Raw genomic sequence first — 23,321 nt, forward strand, 5'->3', positions numbered from 1 at the left:
GTCGAAAAAGGCCAAAACCGGAATGGCTTATTATTTTAAAGTGGTAATAGATGTGAACTTGCTTTCAACGGTGTTCGTCTCTTGGGTAATAGTATTCTTCAAATCATCTACAGATGACGTCATGCAATCTTCGAGCGCCCTCTAGCGACAGGTTGAAAATTTGCAAAAATGTATTTTGAATAGATGTCTGTGGCGAAGTTTGTCGGAATCGCCTAAATATTGGCGTATATGATGACCTTGACCCCCTTAAGACGTGTGCGAAGTTTTAGGTGTATGATGTCATCAGACCGGAAGTTATAATGAAAAGGCAGTTTTTCCTTTGAAAATTCCTGAAAAATCAACCATGGAAGTTGTTATATTAGTTTTTACTTTAAATGTCGATTTAAGGGTAGGTCTAAAACATTTCAAAGCTCCTGAGGCAATAAGCGAACTCGGACATGCCCTGCGCACACTTAAAACGTCAGGTTGACAATACCTCTGCTTTAAAACATGCACAGGACGTCCACAATGTACATGTACATGCACGTACGTTGTACATGTACATATCGTATGCCAGTCAGCCGGCAGCGCACGTGTTGCCGCCGAGGTCAAATCCTGTCCACAGTGTCTGTTTTAGCCGATTTTCGGCTAACTTTGACAGATTTTATGTTCATGCAGAGTCAGGGACGTATTATTGATAAAAACAAATCACAATGCAGAATCATTAAAAGATACCACAGGCATAGTCCCTATACCAAAGTTCTGTCCCAAAGAGTGACGTCATGGTGACGTCATCAAGTGATTTATTATGGTTTTATGAATAATTAATTTTTCCCATAGACTTTGTACACAGCTTTCTGCACCAGTCTTTTCCTATACAACACTGATATATCTTACTGAGTAGTTCTGAACTTCGGTCGAGAATTACTATGAGAAGGAAACAAAAATTGTATTTTTTATTCTCTTCATTTGATTGAAAATATTCCCAAGAGTCAGAATATCAAGTAATATTTTATAAAAATGTTTCAGTTTAAAGGCAAATCACGTATTTAACGGTGCAGTTTTTCTGCAGTGGGATTTTTAGCCCATTGACTTTGTACACGTTTTCAAGCCACCATTTTTACAACTTGGCGATCTGGAATCGTTATCAAAGTTACAGCCAAGGAAGACCCTCATACACAAATTATGCCAAGACTATGACGCATTGACGGTCATGATGACGTCATCACCTAATTTTTTATTGATTTTTGACAATTTACGTGCATATTTTAAAAACCTATATCTACAGAACTGTAAGTCCGATTAGGTTGAAACTTGGTATGTGGCTAGACCGGGATGTGTTGTAGGTAAAAAATGAGGTGACGTTATGATGACGTCATCGTGAGATTTTATATGAATATTTGAATTTTTTTACCTTTTAGCCATATCTCACGAACGCAACATGCAAAATTCAAAATTCTTTTTGTATTTGGTCTGTTAGGTAATACAATGTAGGTATTAGCATAAAATTTTGAAAAATGTGTGACGTCATCATGACATCATCAAAATGCGATTTTTCAAAACACATATAAGGAAAGGTTCGATTGTCATGAAACTTGGTGGGTAGGTAGATAATCGTACTAGTATGCAAAATCCGAAGTAACGTCACGATGACGTCATCGTTTTTTTAAAGATTTTTTAAATATTTATAATTTTATTCTGCTTCAAAAAATTGCACACTTTTTTCATCGGATTGACATTAAACTTGGTTCAAATCAAGGCCACAATGACAAGATGTGCATTGAGAAGGGTTTCAAAGATGACGTCATTGAAGGGCATGTGACGTCATGTGATAAAATTATATTTTAGGAATTATTCTAAGCATTTTGAACAACCTTTAACTGCATGATGCACTCTGAAAAGTGATTGCAAAAGGACCAATGAAACATAAATATTTGTAAAGTGCGAAAAAGCCCTGTGTTCTGTTTGCAAACAGACATACAGCTCTAGTTTTTTTTTCTTTTTCAGTCATTTTGCCCATAGCATTTGTACACGTTTTTTTGTTACCGGCACTTTGGGCACTAAAATCAATCCGATTGACTTTATACTTGGCACACACTTAGACCAGCCTCTGAAGTTGTGTGCCGAACATTGACATCACCGTGACGTCATCATTAGTCACGTGACGTCACATTATATGCGATTTTTCTATTGTGACCGTTTTCTAGCAGAATTCGGCTAGATCTGAAAGATTGGGCTATATCTCCAGACCTACAGGTCCGATTGGATTGAAAGTTGGTACGTACCTAAACCGGAATGTGTTATAGATGAAAATTTAAGTGACGTCAAGATGATGTCATTACGTGACATGTGACGTCACAATATAGGTGCATATTTTGAAGGCCTATATCTCCATGACTGCAGGTCCGATTGGGTTGAAACTTAGTATGTACCTAAACCAGGATGTGTTATAGATGAAAATTTAAGTGACGTTACGATGACGTCATCACGTGATGTGACGTCGTCACGTGACATCTGACGTCATATTAAAAATTGCATATTTTGAAGGCCAATATCTACAGAACTACAGGTCTGATTGGGTTGAAACTTGGTATGCACCTAAACTGGGATGTGTTTTAGATGAAAATTTAAGTGACGTCATGATTTAATCATCACGTGACATGTGACGTTATATCAAATGTGCTTATTTTCAAGGCCAATATCTACAGAACTACAGGTCTGATTCGGTTGAAACTTGGTATGTACTTAAACCGGAATGTGTTAAAGATGAAAATTGAAGTGACGTCATGATGACATCATCACGTGACATGTGACGTCATATCAAATGTGCTTATTTTCAAGGCCAATATCTACAGAACTACAGGTCTGATTCAGTTGAAACTTGGTATGTACTTAAACCGGAATGTGTTAAAGATGAAAACTGAAGTGATGTCACGATGACATCATCACGTGACATGTGACGTCATACTAAACGTGCATATTTCGAAGGCCAATATCTACAGAACCACTGGTCCGATTGGATTGAAAGTTGGTATGTACCTAGACCGGGATGTGTTATACATGTAGATGAAAATGGAAGTGACGTCATGATGACGTCATCATGGGTTACGTGACATCTCGTTAAAGATCTCGTTAGCATTATCGAGGGTCTTCATTTTTTGAATATGTGCACAATCATGTGACCCTTTCTTCTGGTTGAAACCGGAAGTGCCTTGTAATTTTGGTAAACATTGGTGAAAGATGTGAACTTGCTTTCAACGATGTATGTTCTGGCTAAGTTCTTCTTTACCATAATATTATAGTTATAGATGAAACTTTATGTGACGTCATCATGACGTCATCACGTGACATGTGACGTCATAATTCAAAGCCCTATGAGAATGGAATCACATATTATATGCCACCATTTAGTATAAACAGAACTACACATCCTTGCTTGATGGAACATATGCTTGAAACTTTAAATGTCACATGTCACAAAAAGTTACCGAAACAGCCCTGTGTTTGTCCACAAACATAAGTCTAGTCTTTCTTTCTTTCTTTGAGTGGTCGGGCGCAACCCGACCACTCTCTGTTTTTGTTCTGATAAATCTTTTTTCTTTTTTTTTCGGACAATACTTCTCCGCGGCTTTTCTCCTAAACGGTTCATGATATGAACTTGTAACTTTCAATATATCGACCCTCATCCCTTGTGGTGCATATTACTCTGAAGTCATGATGACGTCATCGGGTGTCAAATTACAAGCGATTTCAGCTGAAAAAGTGATCAATTACTTTCACGTATAACTCTTGATCAAAATAATCAATGATGTTTGTATTTCGTAATCGGATAAACCATATATTGATAAACATTTTTTGTCGTGTACGTGAACTTACTTGACCTTTACTTCCGGGTCTACCGGAAGGTCAATGTTGGGTGAATTTAAAATGAAGACTTTAGCCTGATATCAAAACAAAGTAGAATTTCTTCCAAACGGCTTACGGTAAGATCCAGAAACCTAATGTGAACTTGTTCCATGCTACGAAAATGTTATAAATTTTGTTACGTCATCGTGACGTCATCAGGGATCAAATTACAAGCGATTTCAGGGCAAATTTTGACAAAATAGTTTGCGCTAAATCTTTTGAACTAAATAGAGTTTCGTGTTCATTTTTTTTCATGAGGTTGTAGACTATGCCGTGAGAAACAGTTCTTGTCCCCGGTCATAAAACCGCTTGACCTTCACTTCCGGTATTACCGGAAGTGCAATGAAAACCGAATGTAATTCAAAAGCGGAAGCATATTTTACTACACACATATGAATTATGTGTTTAGTGAGGAATGCCAGACAAAAAAAAGTGTGATGATGTCATCTTTCGAAAGGGCGCCCCCTAGCTGCACATAACACAGTGTTTGCTCTTTCTAATTTGAAAACCATCGGTTCAAATGTTACCAAATCGCTCCTTCATATTCTTTGATTAACTAAAAATAACTTGGCAAGGTTTCAAATTCATGACGTCATCAGACCGGAAGTTACCCCTGGGAGAATTTGAAAAGGACCATATTCTAAAATTCGATTCATGTCGTATATCTTCGTAGCCCAAGTGACGATATCCATTACAATGTTCACTTTTTGCTGCCAAATACTGTGACATCATCAAACCGGAAGTTAGTTGTTATGAATAAATACACGTATATTTTCCATACTTTCATACGTCATTAAACTTCACAATGAACATTTATCCACTCCGAACTAAATCAGTATTCACTTCCCGTTTTTGAATAATGACGTCATCAAGCCAGAAATAACTTGTGTACATAGAATGTTTACTGAATTGTACCACAAAATAATTGATTGTACCTGACAGGATTTAATTTTGTGATCCTTTGTTCTTACATAAAAATATTCATAACCTTACACGGCAGTGTTTATTGAGGTTGTAGACAATGCTGTGAGAAACATTTCTTGTTCCCGGACACAAAACCGCTTGACCTTTACTTCCGGTGTTACCGGAAGTGCCGGAAGTGCAAAGCGGAAGCATTTTACTACAGACATATATATTATGCAAGTGTTTAGTGAGAAACTTAAGTCACAAAAAAAAAAGGTGTGATGACGTCATAATCCGAAAGGGCGCCCCCTTGCGGCACATAAAATTGTGTTTGTTCTCTTTAATCTGAAGAACATCGGTTCAAATTTTACCAAATCGCCCCTTGATATTCTTTGATTAACCACAGATAACTTAGCAAGGTTTCAAATTCATGACGTCATCAGACCGGAAGTTACATCGATGAGAATTTGAAAATGATCATATTTTAAATTGAATTCTATCATTTGACCCATGTCGTATATTTTTGTAGCCCAAAAAACGATACCACAACAATTAATGTTAACCTTTAGCTTCCAAATACTAGTGACGTCATGAAACCGGAAGTTAGGTGTTATAAATACATACAGTTATATTTTCCCTATTTGCATACGTTATTCACCTTCACAATAAACATTTATCCACTCCGAACTAAATCAGTATTCACTTCCCGTTTTTTTTAATAATGACGTCATCAAGCTAGAAATAACTCGTATGTGTACATAAAATGTTTATGGAAATTTATCACACCGTTAAAGATGCATTTTTAAACAAAATAATTTATTGTGATGGACAGGATTTAATTTCGTGATCCTTTGTTCTTACATCAACATATTCATAACTTAACTCGGCACGTTTTTTTTTTAAATGCCTGCCCGACCACTCTGCGTTTGTAACAACAAACGCGAACCTCTAGTTGTGATTAATAATGTATTGCAGGCCATAGGATAATTTTAAAAAAAAATATATAAAGCTTATACACATGATCAAGTTCATTTTCATAATTCAACTTTATAGTCCTCCGATCAAAAGGCATGAAGCAAATCGAACGAACAAGTATATAGGCACTGCTGTACATCAATCACATTGGCCTACACGTACTGTCATAAATGTTGATAAATTAGGCCTTAATTGGGGTCGCGCCCGTTGAGAGTCAATTGGAATATTTTTGTTGCGACGAGGTAAAGGTGTATCTATTTGCATGTATAAATGCAAAAATGAAGTTGAAGTTTCTGTTCCTTACATTGTATCCATTTTTCTCATTGATATCCAATAAAACTTAAGTGCTCTCAAATTTTCAATTTTTGAATTGCACCGACCTGTCCCCATTCAAATATTTGCACTGCCGAATTTCAAAAGTTAATAGGTAAGTTTATGTTTATGAAGTTGGTAGGCTTTCGAAGACACGTAAGAATAACAGTAACCATGAATGGTTTCATAATCAGATAATGTCATCGTTGAATTATTCGTTTCCTAGATAACATTATCTTCCGTGATTATCATTGAATTCTGATTTTCAAAATATAATACTTGTGATACAATTATGAGCTTCCCTGTTAAAGCCGTCACCGAAGTTTGAATTTTAAAGTTGTGTTTAGGAGTAGGCCTTTAAGTTTTTTTCTGAGACGAAAAGTGGTATTAACTTGGATGGTCATATAAAAGCCGCCATGGCTCGCTGTCGAAGGTGGGAAGGGAAGCTGAAGGTAGGGTTGGGGATGTGCATGATTGGGATCAGGATTCTGGTTGATGTGCCAAGGTGAAGGGGTCAGTTTTTAAATGCCAACATAAAAAGTGAAGAAATGTCCTAATAAATACACAATGTACATGTATTTCCATTTATACATGGAAGTTTTCCATTGTCAGGGTATTTAGGACCCAGTTGTTGAGCCTTTTTGCAGCCCCAACAACGTCTTCGGTCCCCATATATGTATTACCATGAAAGAACTCTTGTGTAGTCCCCACAAATGGGAAACAAGAATGGGTATACATGTACATGTAATAATAATACTAACTAGATGTACCGGTATGTTTGTTGACAAACATATGGCTGTTTCACTATTGTGTTTTTTATGTCATGTTATAGACTAACGGGAGATAATAGATGTGAAGTCGAAAGTTGCAAAATCATGAGGGCAAATGGTACAAAGACATATGTGTAAAAATGCAGATTGGATTAAATGTCTATTCGTATCTGATGACGTCATCATGACATGACTGATATTGTGATCGATATCATATTGATGTTTAGGTAGCAACTATATTTGTCAACCAAATGGAACTTGTCGCATGTAGTCATATCAACAGAAATTGTGCACAATTTTGCGAAACCATTTTTCCAATTATAAGTGCTTAGCCTCCAAAATATGCAACTTTACTATGATGTCATATGTCACATGATGACGTCATCATGACGCCTCTACAATGTTCATCTATAACGCATCCCGGTCTAGGTACATACTAACTTGTAACCCAATCATCTCATGTAGTTCAGGAGATATGCCTTCAAAATATGTTTATTGACTATGATGTCATATGTCAGTGATGATGTCGTCATGACAAAAATATTTTTTTTTATTTATAAGATATTCCAGTCTAGGTATATTCCAAATTTGAACCCAATCGGACCTGTAGTTCTTGTAGTACCGGCCTTCAAAATATGTATTTTTACGATGATGTCATACGTGTATGTCATGTGATGACGTCATCATGATGTCACTTTAATTTTCGTCTATAACACATCCCGGTCTAGGTACATACCAACTTTCAACCCCATCGAACCTGTAGTTCAGGAGATATAGGCCTTCAAAATATGTTCATTTTATATGACCTCATATGTCACGTGATGATGTCATCATGGCGTCAAGTTAATTTTCATCTATAAGACATCCCGGTCTAGGTAGATACCAACTTTCAACCCAATCGGACCTGTAGTTCTGGAGATATAGCCCAATCTGTCAGATCTAGCCGAATTCTGCTAGAAATGGTCACAACAGAAATAACGTGACATCATGTGACTCATGATGACATCATGATGATGTCAATGTTGGGCACATAACTTCAGCTGCTGGTCTAAGTGTGTGCCAAGCATAAAGTCAATCGGATTAATTTTAGTGCCCAAAGTGCCGGTAACAAAAACAAATGTGTAAAAATGCTATGGCCAAAATGACTGAAAAAGAAAAAAAAATTCAAATAAAAAAACACTAGAGGTCTATGTCTGTTTGAAAACAGAACATAGGGCTTTTCCGCTGATTACTTTTGTGTGACTTCATGATGTTTTTCCAATGAGCAGTCATATCAATTATATTTTTGTTCAAAGTTCATAAAAGTTATATTGAGGTAGTATAGCCAACAGATATACAATATAAAAAAAAAATAGTTGATGGCGTCATGTTGACGTCACTTTGGATTCGGCATATGATGACGTCACATGCCCTACGATGACGTCTTCTTGATAACACTTGTCAATGCACATTTTAGCATTGTGGTCTTGGTTTGTATTTAGCTTGAAGTCAATCCAATGAAAGGAAGTGTTAAATTTTAGAAGCGGAATGAAATTGTAAATATTTAAAAAATCATAAAAAATCAACCAATGACGTCATAGTGACGTCATTTCGGATTTTGCATACTAGTACCATTATCTAGCTACCCACCAAGTTTCATGACGATCGGACTTTCCCTTGTATGTGTTTTCAAAAATCACATTTTTGATGATGTCATGATGATGTCACACATCTTTTTAAAATTGCGTGCATATACCTATTACCTATTAAACATAATACAAAAAGAATTTTGAATTTTGCATGTTGCGTTCATGAGATATGGCTTTAAGGTCCAAAACTTCAAAAAAATCATATAAAATCCCACGATGATGTCATCATGACGTCACATCAATTTTTACCTATAACACACCCCGGTTTACATACATACCGAGTTTCAACCCAATAGGACTTATAGTTCTGTAGATATAGGACTTTAAAATATGCAAAATTCGATGACGTCACGTGACCCATGATGACGTCAATCTTCGGGACACAACTTTGCTATAGGGACTATGCCTATGGTAACTTTGAATGATGTAGGACAAAGATTAATGCCAAAAGTAGCGCCGACGAAAGACATGTACAAAGTTTATGGGATTTTGGGTGTGGAACAAGAAGAAGAAGAAAGTAAAAAATCAGAACAAACACAAAGGCTTTTCTGCAACTTTGCAGAAAAGCCAAAAATCTTAACGAAAACAAAGGCTGTTTCGGCAAAAGTGCTAAAACAGCCAAAACAGCCAAAAATAAATTCTTACAATAACATTAGGTGCTAATAATAATAACTCAAGAAAGCTGACTTGGCTAAAAAGGGATTGCCATGACGGGTAGGCCCTGAGAGTGCACTCATTGGTTGATTAAATCTTTTAGCATTTGAGCCTGTGTGCTGAATAAATATGCATATGTAGTAGCTATTTTGGTAAGTGAACGAAGTTGACTACACCTTTTCGGTTCCAATAGTGATGTAAAGGACAAAACAGGTGATTTTCATGAAACAAAAAGAACAAATGTTGGTGATCTTACCTCTTTGAAGAATTAATTCATCATTCAGACTGCCCTGTAAGGTAGAGTTTATGTTGTTTTGCTGCACAAGTGAGATGCACTCCGCCTCTAGTCTTTTGATTCCCTGTATAAAAAAAAATCACTGAAAGTAATAAATATTTTGACATAATTTATGTTACAAAACATGTGATATTTTTTGAAAGTCAACTGAATCTGTCAATGATCATGTGGTACATCAAACACATAACCCAAATTGTATGTCTTAACTGCAAATTTGTGGCCCGAATGGCACTTTGGGTTCTGAAATTATATTAATTGTGTTGTAGCATATCGAGTAGCAGGGTAATGTTTTAAACGTTGGAAAGGGCAGACAATAAAATATGTTCTGTAAAAGTTTTTAAAAAGACATTTACAGATGCGATCCCCGTGCTATTTTTGTTTTTAACCTTGAAAAATAGATTTTGTTTCAATTGTCATTTTCTTAGAAACATTAATGTATTTCACTTGTAAATGAGACATTGAACGAATGAAATCCACCAATGTTTAGTTTTTGAATTATTTCTTCATAATAATTTAATTATTGGCTACCACACAATAGTTTGGCTCTTGCAGGGTGGGTTAATATGTGCACAAAATGAAATTCCTTTTCAGAGGGTTGTAGACACCTAAAATTGGAATAAGGTATTTTTGGTGAAAACAAAACATACAAACTGAAATTAAATTTTGTAAGGAGAACAAAGAAATGCCATTTTTGAAGAGCCCAGGGTATGCATCTCAAATGACTTTTAAATTCAATTTTACACTCTTACTTGAATGCGGCCAAAGGTACCAGAAACATTTTTTTACCAGTCAGGGTGCACATATACTTTTTACAAACCAGCCAGCAATCTTGGCCAGGTAAAACTTGGCTCAGTACAGATTTAGACCCTTGACAGAATGACAATGAAAGCTCAGTTATCTGCGGCCACAGGGAAAGAGTACACATTGGTGTTTCAAATGATCCTCAACTTATTTGAAAATGTGCATTAGATTTTATATCATTTACATTTACATCTGGGTATCTTTTTTTTTAGATACACCCTTATTTCAGAGAGGCTTTGTCTCATCTGTTTCGCAAGGTAGATGGCTTCACTGCCTATCACCCGCTTTGCTGCCTGTTGCCCCCTTTGCAGGCAAATCGCCCAGGTGAGTTGCCAGCTTTTCCCAGCAAATCGACCCCACCAAGGGGCAATCAACTTGTGAACACACACACATGTCTGTTGATGGTGTAAATCAAGGATTTTCTATTGTTCCTCTACATCATTCTGTTGTTGATATTTTTTTTTTTGCAACATACTTTATTTGCAACAGTTCCCATTGGTTTTGTACCGGATTGACTCCTGTCCTCAATTACACAAGGTTGTTTCCCATGTGTGTCCTCAATTTACACCATAAACAAACCTAGCCTTACATACATATACTTGTGGGAAGAGCTCTGTTTCCCTTCTTTTGGTTTACTTTGTTTTCCTTATGGGGCAAATTGATTTCTAAAGACTGACATGTGGAGTCTATTGTCCCAACTGTGCTTACTGCCCCATAAGGAACTATGTGTATGTACACAATTGTACTAATCTTGTTCTGTAGTTGTGAGGGCCACACACCTTTTGAGCGATAGTTATTATGGTAGGCACTTTAGGTGAAAATTTGTTGTTGCTCTTTTGTTTTTAAAATGTTTACAGGATAAAAAGGGCAGGTCAATGGCATTAAAAACCTTTTTAAATTTTTGAAATGGCACCTTCCGTTACGGAGATACGGGCATTTTTGTTTCACTTTTTGTCAATGGCAAAGGAGTCCAATGTCAAAGGTCAATCTTTTTATTTTCTTTGTTTTAAGGGTGGCACCGTTGACTTCACATGAAAAAGCACTTATTGGCTTATAACTTTAAATATATTTATTGTATGTACATGAAACTTTCAGAATATAATCTACATATGCCTTCCTACATCTTTTCGGCACATAAAATCAAAAGAATTAATTAGTCCTGCATCTTATTTGCATATTAATTAATTAAAATTAGCAAACTTGTGCGCTGTTAACAAGATATACGAGGTACACATTATTAAATATTCCCATAATGTTAAAGAAAAAGTGCCTTACTTGTTCTCATGTTCAAAAAGTCACAACCTTATTAATTAATTGCCTCTAATTAGAAAATGTAATCAATCTGATGCGAATTAAAGCACAGCCAAAACTACGCAGTACGCAGGCCTACATGACTGTGTACGAACACTTAAAACTTTGAATGGGAGATATTGGCCCCCTACTGCCTTTTTGTTTGTCAAATGTAACACAACCGAGCATGTAATTTGAATATAATTATATCAACGAGTTATTAATTAATGATAATTAACCTTAAGACTTGGAATGGAGGAATAGAACTTATGAAAGTTGCAGTTTATATACCAAAAACTACCCCCCCCCCAAAAGCACTACCCATATTCAAGTAGGAATGACATGTACATGATCATGATGAATTTAATAGCGGAATATAGCCTTCTGTTTTATGATTTTCGGATAATAAATACGCCAAGAAATATTTGGGGCGAACTGACATTGGGGCAATATGGCTGTTACTATAACGGCAATGAATATGGGGCGAAGTGGTTGAGAGTCCATTTTGGGGGCGAAGTAGATGACTGGAATGGTCGCGTCACAAACGGTGAAAAACACAGTCACTTTACATCTTTGTTTTTAGTTTACACTAAAATATAAGCTAGTGCCCTTTTCACTATCCCCGGTGAACATTTTCACTGAAATAAAGCTCCGCAATTGGACGCAGAAACGGACGGAACGATTCAAGCAACATTTGTCCCACGGCACGGGGCCAAGGCACATTGCATGCCACGTTGCCCAGTGACGGGCCGACCAACGCAGCGCATCCAGGCAGGCATGCAGTGGAAAGCCACGGTGCGCCGTGTGCACGCACGCCGTTCACACAAACTACGTGCGTACAGGCAACTCTCCAAAGGTGCTATCATTTTCGTTTCCCTTTCCGTTGACTTTTTTCAAATCGTAGATCGTTGTCATCTATATCAATATAAAGCTTGAATATCAATGTTTTACACACACCTTGTTCCCTGGTAAATAACATGAATTTTCATCTTGAAAAACGATGCTGAAATTTTCAAAACTTCGTATCTCCACTCTTTGCGAACGGATCGACCTAGAACACACACCGTGTGAAAGCACGTCTTCGGATCTATTCGGAAAAGCTCACGATGAAGCTCTCCAGCCAATCAGAACGCCCGGTTTCCCTCCGGAAAATTTCACCCCGAAACCGAGTGCATACGAAGTGCCGCGAAAAGCAGTGCCGCGTCATGACCTTCAAGATCGGCACGAGAAGGTGATCGCAAGGTATGGGCACCGCGTTACTTCTGTCGCCATAAAACCAGATCAACGAAGAATTTGACAATGAATTTCGGTGGAAGTACACATGAAATACTCAGAATGAATGTCTCCAAATTTGAAAACGATCGGTTGAGCACTTTTTTTGTTATGAACTTTCAAAGTTCATCAGGACATTTGAGCCTGTGTGCTTGGTTCCGCGTGTGCGTGTGTTGAGGTTTCGTACTCCTGTAATTCGACACCCCACTGAAGTGCCTAATTATGGGGACCGAAGACACTATGGGGACAGCAGAAAGTCCCCATAACTCAGTCCCAATTTCCTTTGGCACCCTTTGCGCTTTATATTATAGCAGTGATCAATCTTCACATACCTTTGTTAATTTGCCATTTTCCTGCAAGACAGTTGTCAACTTTTTACCAGTTTGAAAATTTTTTTCTTCAATCTGCTCGTGTTCATTTGCCTGCTCCTTCATTTTTGACAGGGCTCTTGTTCGTCGATGTTTTAGCTCCTGTCTCAAAACGACCTACAGTAAAAAGAATTCCATGAATACTTTATTAATTCAATCATAAATGATTGTGCTAAAATCTGCAATGCAGCACAAAATATGTAATTACATCCTGTTCTTTGTTTTCGTTTTATGTTAACTTCTTATGAAATGCATTGATGTACATGTACATACATACAGTAAACACTTGTTAACTCAAATTCAGATAACCGGGGAATCCGTTTATCTCAAAGAAATACTCAATTCCCATCAAGAGAATAGGATTTTATGCGCAGATAGCCCAATCGCTAGTAACGTTGGTCCAGTTGTAGCTGGTGTGCCCTCTATAAACAGGACTGACCATGTGACCAAGCCTCACATCGGAAAACCCCGAGCGTGGTGCATTAATATCCATACTAGTGACTATAGTTTACACTGATCATTAGAATGAAGGAAAAAAATGACACGAGTGTAGACAAATCAGGAACCTGACTTAACACAAACTCTGGATACCTTAAATGTTTTATCGATTCCCTTGAGATTTGACTCTAATGATGGGAGATTACTCAGATCAGCTGATATTGTTGTAAAGCTTTGCATAGTGCATAGACTTATCCTACCTGCCCCAAAAGACTCAATTCATCAGCGAAGAATGTCCTAGAATTACTTATGAGAAAGCTCAAATGCCAGACGTGCATATTGTTTTCTAGGCTAATTTGCTATTAAACACTTGTGGGAGTGAAGTTAGCACACCCAGGCCAGGGTTGGGGAGGGGGAGGCAATTTGGCAAAGCAACCAGAGACCCAATGAACCATGAACTTGCCTTGTTGCCAAATCAGTTAAATTGTAAAAATAAAATAAGCAACTCTTAATTAAATTTATGGATGACTGGTCATTCTATTTTGTGCATCACAACCCAACAGGAGTTGTGAGCTATTAGTAACACTAGCGACGTAGAGGGTGAAAGAGTATACATCAGAAATATAATCTGGCTGGTCGCGTAAGCATGTATTTCTGTTTGCTCCGTGCTTGTATGCCCGCCCTTAGGCCATATGCTGAATCACGGCCCAACAAAGCCGATATCGAAGTTCAGTTTCCAGATTTGAGAGTTGTTTGTGGAGAGGCTCGACCAATGATAATAATTATCGCCATGATGGTGTTACTGTCAGTGTGGACACAGAACTTGTTTTCCCCCTTTCAATTGAATAGAAAGTAAGGTAGGAGAAAACCAGTTTCTTTTGGCGGTCGTTAAAAGGATCCATGTAAGTCGTAATAGGTAAATTGGATTATGGAATGAAGTTGCCGGATCAATCGTTATTTCTATAAATATATTCAGCCAAAGAGCAAGGAACTAGGAGTTGACTAGCCTCAGATGGCGTGAAATGTTCACAATGGAGTTTAAGAAACCTGAGTATACTGCCATGGCATTGTTTTTGTACACAGGGTGGTGCATGTAAGACTACATGTATTGTACAAGATAATAGTTTATGGTGCGGAGTTGCAGTGGCGTTCCACAATGATGCATGATATTGGAATGTTGCATTCCTTCCTATATGGTGTGTCCAAAGGGGATGGTCCAGATTGCCCTGATTGAAAACTACGAATGAGAAATGTAAGGGTTTTTGCGTGTCTGAATTAAGTTACACTTTAAAGCACCCAGATATGCCGGGCATTTAGTTAGATGGCAAGGCCTATGTGTGAGGTTTTTATTAAAGTTATATAATAAAGAAGGTTAATTATTAACCCTTATTTTAATGATTTAAAGACAGGCTTTGTAAAGGTAAACCTATTTTAAAGGAACAAACAGTAGGCATACACGTAATTCCATAATTAAGTAGGGAAATAACATTGCCCTATACTGATGATAATGATCACGCAGGGCAGGCCGGCTTTTGTTCGGGCAGTAGTGCTCGGCAGTCGGATGGAGGGGGACATTCTATAATATCATATAGGGTGCAAATGGGCCTGCTCGGCATCATATAGTACCAATTATTGATGTGCATGTGTCCATTTTCTTTTACAGTAGGAGCTTAAAACATTACTCATAACGAACACTATAATTAAGATGATGAGGTATATTTCCAGGTGTTAGTTCCTGGACGCAATGGCGCCTATCTCACACATGTATTTTCTCTTTATTTACCTGGAGTTTACGGGCACACTGAATAGACAAAGCAAGATATGAGCAGGGTACGACCTTAACTTTTTTGTTCACTAGCCAGCCGGGCTACTGAAACAGCCTGTTAACTAGGCTGTCTATTGAGATTGATCTTGTTCGTAGCTTTTATCCGCTTCGCTTCAGCTTGCATGATCTCTTGGAATTTCCAACACGTTAGCTCGGCGGGCGTTGATTGTCATCAAGGACACCCGCATAAACTGGTCCATGCACAGCCATAGCCCGTCGTCAAGGTAATGAAACGCTGTCTCAGTTGCCTCTGGTGACACCGGCGAGTCTGCCTCACAAGAACACACCAAGTATTCTGACAGGAGTTGTAGAAAACATGCCACTCTAATTCCTGCACGTGAAGCTCTGTTAATCTTCAGCAATGACTCTTCAAAACATTCTTTTCTTTTGATGGAAAAGGTGATTTCATCGAACTTCGGCCACCCGAATCCGCCGCGATTTTATCACGTACCGTAGTGGGCATGGGCGGCACTGATACAAATTTATCGAAGTCCGCCTGAGGTACTCTGAACGGGCGAGTTTCACGGCGCACGAACGGACCTATTTTTTTAACCTCCGAAAGTGCACTCATGCGATCGGCGCACAGCCGATCAATCGGAAGAAACGGAAAAAAATCCTTCGGTTTGACCGGCGCGGTCGGGCACTTAAACGATTGTCTAGCGCCCTCTACCGGTTCTTCTTCGTCCTTCGACGGTATATGTAGCACCTGTACCATATCCTTCATGACCATGCGCAATCGCTGGATTGGTAGGATGATTCATCCGAATCCACCGAGGAATCACCCTCCCCCCTTGGGGGCTGTTCCCGGCGATCTCGTTTCTGTCTCGAGGGAAAAGTTTCCTCATTCCCTGAGGGTTGTTCGGTACTGGGGACCGCTACCGCTGCCGAAACCCGGCATGGGTCCCTATCTGACACACTCCCCGGGTCGGAAAAATTATCAGAGACGAGGATTGACATCTCATCCTCGGCCCCCGGTTCCGGCAAAACCTGCCCGGGCTCCGGTGGAGTCACCGGTTGAGCCAGCGCTGTCGGTTTCGGTATCAGTGACGTAATACTGGCCGTCAATTCACGGAACCCCTGTAATAACAGGGCCAACGTGGGATCTTCCCGCCCGCTGTGATGCCGTCGACGGCCTCGTGGCGATCTGCTAGCGGATGACGATGAAGAGCTTGAACTAGTATATCTCCGCCGTCTCTTACGCCGGTGGCGTGTCTCACCATCGGACCTGTCCCGGCTCCGGTTGCATCAGCGACTCGGAGCCGGACCTACCGAAACCTCAGCCGAGGGACCAGCAATCGAGCCCGGTTCCGTAGTGGCTGCGTCCGCAGCCTGCATCCCGTGTTTCCTGCCACCCAATGCCGTCTTCGGGCGGGCTCCGGTGTCGGTCGCACCGGTCCCTGCCTCGGACCCACCGGGAACCACACCGGTTTCGGGGGCTGTTCCGGTCACACCGGGGCTCATGGCCCGTCGCTATATGCCCCACCGGCATAGCTTTGGCCCGGGAATTTTCCTTTTTCTTCCCTTGGTTTAAGTTTGGAAGCGAGCACGGGCTGCCCGGCTGGGGACGCCGTGTCGGATCCCTCAGTCAAAACTGCCTGGGGCATGTCCCCCGATTGAGTGGTAAGGCTCGGACTCTCGATGCCAGTGACTAAACAAAATTCCGGAGGCCTACAAGTACACCAGCCCTGTAGAGCTGAAGTCCGGTATAGCAGCACCCATCTGTAGCCGCTCCAAACAAGGAACCAACTTCAATAACCATGGCCGCCCCGTTCCCCACCAATCTGTAGCCAGAGAGTTACGCGGCACCAGGGCCGCAGTGAGCCGTACCAGAGCCTCGATCGAGCTGGGCGTATAGTGCAGTGCCAAAGGCCCACCCCTACCATTAAGGAGTGAGGACCAGGGAGTGGCGACAGACTATAGCTGGCGAGTAATCCAGGGGAACGCGTATTTCACCAACTTTTAAGTCAGCAGAATTAAACTTCAGAACTATATATGATTTACAGTAAAAGTAATTGAATAATTGTTGTTTGAAAGAATAAGTGAACCCATACCATCTCGAGTGTAAAAGGAATCTTGTAACCAAACTTCAGTAAATTTCTCATGTATGTTTAATGTTCCGAATGTTGTATATATTGTAAATAAATTGTAAATATGTTCAAAACAGAAAAAGTGGTCATTTCATTTGGATGTTTTGATTTGAATGAATCCCGGGGTCACCACAGTGAATTCAAGTTGAAATTATAGAGTACATATCAAGCCCAAATTAAGTTAGGTGGTGACAAATGGCCTGGGAGGGACGACCTAGAGTTGCCTAGTTCCATACACATTTTTCAACAACAATGTGAATTGTATTTTTCCGTGAGGAATGTCAAAACAGAAAAACAAGTCAACCACATTCTTCTCTTCATGGGACCTACTGGACTTCACATGTGTAATTCGTGGAGCTTACCTGATGCTGATGTGAAAAAGCCTGACGTCGTTTGGGATCACTTCACTGCACAAATCACTCAGAGAACAAATTTCCGTGTTGCTCGCCTGTACTTGCAGAAATTTCAGCATAAGGATCGTGAATCTTTTGACAACTACATGTCACAACTAAAGCTACATGCCCAAACATGTCAATTCCGCAACGACAAGGAATTTGCAGATTCAATCATTAAACAGTTCATTGCTGGAACTTGCACCAAGACCAGCAAAAGCAACTGTTGGCTCGTGATGATACTTAATAACCATTGATCAGTGTTTGGATATCGCTCGCACCCATGAAGCATCTCTATCACACGTGGAACAGCTTAATAGTGTTCACCATGGGCCTTCCTCCGTTGATGTACTTCAACGCCAACACATATATGAACATCTCATCCCTTAAATTTTCAATAAAAGTCCACTTCTCCGTGAAAAGAATCGTTAAGAGATGTTTCACGGACATTTACTTGGGGCTGATATAGGACTAATCCTGTAAGGGTATTTTCACATTTTTTTAAATGACCCTGGGCACTGAGGATTATCATTGGTTATATATAACGGTACACTGGGTCTATCTCCATGGGTCTATCTCCATGGGTAAACAAAGGACCTTCTTAAGGGTGTTTTGAAGGACTCCTAATCTGGCTTAATACACGTATGTTGAAAAATCCGTGAAAATTTAGTTAACTGTAATTTCAAGGGAAAATGGCTCTTTAACCAATTTTTAATGGATGAAGATGTTCATAGTGGTGGTAGACAACAGCCCTTCAGACCTTGAAAATTACAGTCGCAGTCCAAGTTACGAAAACGCTGTTCTCAACGCGACTTGCACATGCTTGCAGACAGTGCCTCACCATTTGGAGACATTGATGTTCCATTCGAACCTATGCTTGATATTGTCATATCCGACAATCGTCCAAATGTATGTGATCGCGACAAAGCCTACACTTATGTCCAACTAGGATGGCGCTGCTCATGTGGCGACACGGTTTGTCGTCTCTCTCTTAAAAATTTCTTTGATTTTCCTCCTTTTTCGGTGTGAACTGGACGTCTAAATGTATATCAGTATGGAAGTGAATTGGTGCTGTACCTTGTTGTGTATTTTAATCGTCTCATCTTGCCTGGGAATTCATGGAAATCAGGATTTCTTGCCAGTGAACAGCCACCATGGAATTCAGTTTCGCTATACAGTTGCTGAGCTTCGCTCCATGAACACGCAATCGCCCATTGATCCGTCACGCCCATTGAACATAGATCTACCAAAAGAAATGAGGCGCAGGAAATGTGGAAAAGCCGGCGGAGTGAAACGTAGGTACAGACAGCGTAAAAACAGACCCTACTTGCCCTCCATAATTATGGGGAATGTCCAATCAATCGGTAATAAAATGGATGAACTGTATGCAAATGTGAGATACCTTAACGAATTCCGGAACATTAGCCTTATGTCCTTCACCGAAACGTGGTTAAAGGATTATCAAAACGACGATTGCGTGAACATTGATGGATTTAAATTGATACGTGGAGACCGGGACTTGGATGCTACTGGAAAACAGAATGGGGGCGGTCTGTGCCTTTCTGTTAGTAATCATTGGTGTCATCCTAATAATGTACACATGAAGGATCATTCCTGTACCCCTAACTTGGAAATTCTGGTCACCTCTCTACGTCCATATTATCTGCCGCGTGAATTCTCTACTGTGCTGTACTATTTACATTCCGGACAAATCCGTTGCTAAAGCTGGCAGTGAGGAACTGAGAGCAGCTGTACATAATCTGGAGGTTTCACACCCGGATGCATTCATTGTGGTGAATGGAGATTTTAATCACGGCAAGCTGGATAGGGCGGGCTCTCATTATTATCAACATGTGAACTGCCCGACTCGCAGAGAAGCTACACTGGACCTTTGCTATTCATCAGTTAAAGATGCATACAATGCTTCACTTCTACCCAAGCTTGGATCTGCAGATCACAACCTCGTACTTTTGCTTCCTAAGTACAGACCTATTGTGCAGCGAGACAAACCACGTGTAGTTGAATTCAAGCAGTGGTCCCCTGAAGCTTCAACCTGCTTACAAGAATGTTATGCATGCACGGATTGGTCTGTTTTCATTGATTCCGCACAGGATATTCATGAACTGACGGACACGGTGAGCTGCTACGTTCAGTTTTGAGAGGACACTTTAATTCCATCTAGAAAGGTGAAAATATTCCCTAACAACAAACCGTGGATCACAAAATACGTTAAAGAGGTGATAAACAGGAAAAAAAGAGTATTTGGACGAGGAAATAAAGCTGAGCTGAAGGAAATACAGAAAGAACTAAAATGCACCATTCGCAACGAAAAGAGAGTTTATAAAGAAAAGGTTGAAGAACACTTCACGGACAATAACATGCAGCAAGTATGGAACGGTCTGCGTATGATGAGTTGCTACTCTAAGCCTAGCAAATCCCATCAGCTTCCTGCTGTAACACTTGACTATGCTAACGAGCTTAACTCATTCTATAACAGGTTTGACTGTCATGATTTTACGAATAAGCATGGTGACCTGCAGAGATCATTCAATATAGGAGTTACTTCTGACCAGTTTTTAACTGTTACTGAGGATGAGGTACATCGGCAATTTCTAGGGTTGAAACAGTCTAAGTCTGCTGGTCCAGACAGACTTTCTCCTCGCCTCTTCAAAAAGTGTGCTGATCAATTGTCATATATTTTTACTTTCATTTTTAATCTTTGTTTCACCACCCAATCAATTCCGAACATTTGGAAATGGTCATGTATTATTCCAGTTCCTAAAAAGTCAGTGGTCACGTGCAATAATGACCTTAGACCAATTGCGTTAACCTCCGTTGCAATGAAGATATGTGAGCGTTTTGTTTTGAATTATTTGAAGCCATTGATTGCTGATTTTGGCGATCCATTGCAATTTGCTTATACCAAGGGGCGTTGTACTGAGGATTCAATTTTGTTTTGTTTAGATAAACTTTATTTTCATTTAGAACGCACTAGGTTTGGAAACTCTGCTCGTATTATGTTTTTCGATTTTTCTTCGGCTTTCAATACCATGCAGCCCCACATTCTCGCACAGAAACTACTTGACATGTCAGTTGTGCCCCATACTGTTGTGAGATTCATTTTAAATTATCTGACTTGCCGTTCACAATTTGTGCGTCTTAATAATTCCACCCATTCTGATGTTATAGTTTCTAGTACTGGAGCTCCGCAAGGCACTGTTTTAGCACCGTTTCTGTTTACTGTGTACACAGCTGATATCCGCTCTACTGATGTGAGTTGTCCACTGGTAAAATATGCAGATGACACTGCCCTTATTGGTCTGATTCAATAGAACAAAGAGTCCATTTACATGGAGGAAATTAGTCGGTTTGTCAAATACTGTAAACGTAACTTCCTTGCACTGAATCTCATAAAGACGAAAGAAATGTTGGTTGACTTCCGCAAAGCTTATAAGCTGGTGCCGGATCCAGTTATTATTGATGGACATGAAATAGAACATGTTGCCGAGTATAAATATCTTGGAGTTGTTTTTGATGATAGGTAAGACTGGAGCAACCATGTGAGTCATGTAGGTAAAAGATTGAACTCAAGAATGTACTGTTTGAGGAAACTGAACTCATTTGATGTCAGGAAGGAAATCAAGACAATATTCTATAACTCGGTTCTTTGTAGTGTATGGACCTATTGTTTGTTATGTTGGGCTGGAAATACCGATAAGAAAGTGAACAAATTAATTGACGATACCATCAAGCGAGCAAGTAGGATACTCGGTGAGTGTTTGCCATCAGTGGACACGGTCTATGACCAATGGCTGCGTGACAAGCTACAACTGGTGTGGGGAGATGCTGAGCATCCGCTCCACAACCGATTTAAGGATAACATCATTCCACGCAGCAGAAGACTGAGACCAGTGGTTGCACACACAAACCGATATTCTTCATTTTTTACAGGCAGGGCCATTAAGTGTCATAATGATGATTTTACAAGATGATTTTTCATCCTAAGGATTAATTTATTCTGGTATCTGAGAACAATGGGTTTTCACAGTTTTTGACATAATTTTTATACTTAGTCCTTTATTCTGGTTCTACTGTGGGAATGGGTTTTGCATTAATTTCACATGTGCTTTTTTACGCTCTAAAGTGTTTAGTGCTTTATACTGTATGCAATTGTAATGTTTTGATGTGATTGTGTATTTATTTCCTGAATATTGTAGCGTATGTTGAATTTTTTATATTTTTAATGAGAGACGACAACATGTAATTTCCAGTTTTGGATTTTAATAAAGTTTATCTATCTATCTATGTATCTAAAGCCCCTGTCACACCTTTGCGTATCCTAATTCCTTATGAGTTCCTTATCAAAAATTTTCAATACGCAGCCGTACGCTCAAAACGTCAAAATTTTTTGATTACTTTGACTTATGTGCGACGCACATCTAGCATACAAGTGACGAATTCAGCGCATTCATTGCGTATGAGATGCGTATGAGTTAAGTATGCAGTGCACAACATTATTTTTCGGGCTGCGAAAAGGTCAGTATGCAGTGCGCATGCCGAGCGTATTCCGGACGCACCCGACTTATGCCGACCGCATGCCTGACGCAATACCTCGGCATTCGCTATGAGTTCGTTCAGCGTGCGTTGTATCTGCGCTGCAAGTACGCTATGTATACGTCCAATATAGGCGGCTCATATGCTGACGGGGTGCGTGCCGGGAGCATATTACCGCGTATGAACCGCTAAATCCCCCACAAACACATAGCGTACTCGTACCGCGCACGACCGATGGGGGACCGATGCGCTGCGTATTTATAACTTATGACCTGCGTAACAGCGTACGCAGCGTAGTTTTGTGCATGCCCAAAACTATCCGGCGTACTGGGCCATACCATGCGTATGCCTGCGTACATTAAACTTACACAAAACGATCGAGATGCATATGAGGTGCGTATTGTGCGTACGACTGCGTATGAAAAAAATGTCAATGCGCAACTCATAAGGAATTAGGATACGCAGAAGTGTGACAGGGCCCTAACTGCAATAAGATAAAGACCGCCTTATAATCAATCTACTCGCAAGGGTTGACACACTTTGCATTTATTGTCGAATGTACCAAAGTCACTTGTACTCTGATAGATTTCCGCACAAAGGACATCGTTCTGACTCTGGTGCTGTTCTCAAGGCATACAACGGCATAGAAATTAAGCAGTACGGCACACTGACACTCCCATGCAAACATACCAAGTCAGAATGGCACAATGCCGTGTTTCATGTCTGCGAGACTGATGGTCCGGCTATCATTGGTCTACGCACAGCTCTTCACAGGAACTCTTCAGCACCCCCCCCCCCTCGGACACCCCAAAAATGAGCTCGTAATGTACATCTGTGCACAAAATCAGTACACAGCCATAGGGCGCATTTGG

The 23,321-nt window shown here is 39.8% G+C and overlaps 1 protein-coding gene across 1 annotated transcript in view; it reads right to left on the reverse strand.

Moving 5' to 3' along the window:
* Window positions 1-23,321, reverse strand: part of LOC119743107 (coiled-coil domain-containing protein 175-like) — a 254,808-nt gene that overhangs the window by 26,869 nt on the left and 204,618 nt on the right. Inside the window, exons 19-20 of the mRNA XM_038219464.1 lie at window positions 13,118-13,270; window positions 9,384-9,486 (exon numbers count right to left, since the gene is read on the reverse strand). Of these exons, the coding sequence (XP_038075392.1) occupies window positions 9,384-9,486; window positions 13,118-13,270 (256 nt within the window). The remainder of the gene's footprint in view (window positions 1-9,383; window positions 9,487-13,117; window positions 13,271-23,321) is intronic.

Source organism: Patiria miniata, unplaced genomic scaffold (genome assembly GCF_015706575.1).
Source record: "Patiria miniata isolate m_02_andy unplaced genomic scaffold, ASM1570657v1 HiC_scaffold_11, whole genome shotgun sequence".
Taxonomy (NCBI): domain Eukaryota; kingdom Metazoa; phylum Echinodermata; class Asteroidea; order Valvatida; family Asterinidae; genus Patiria; species Patiria miniata.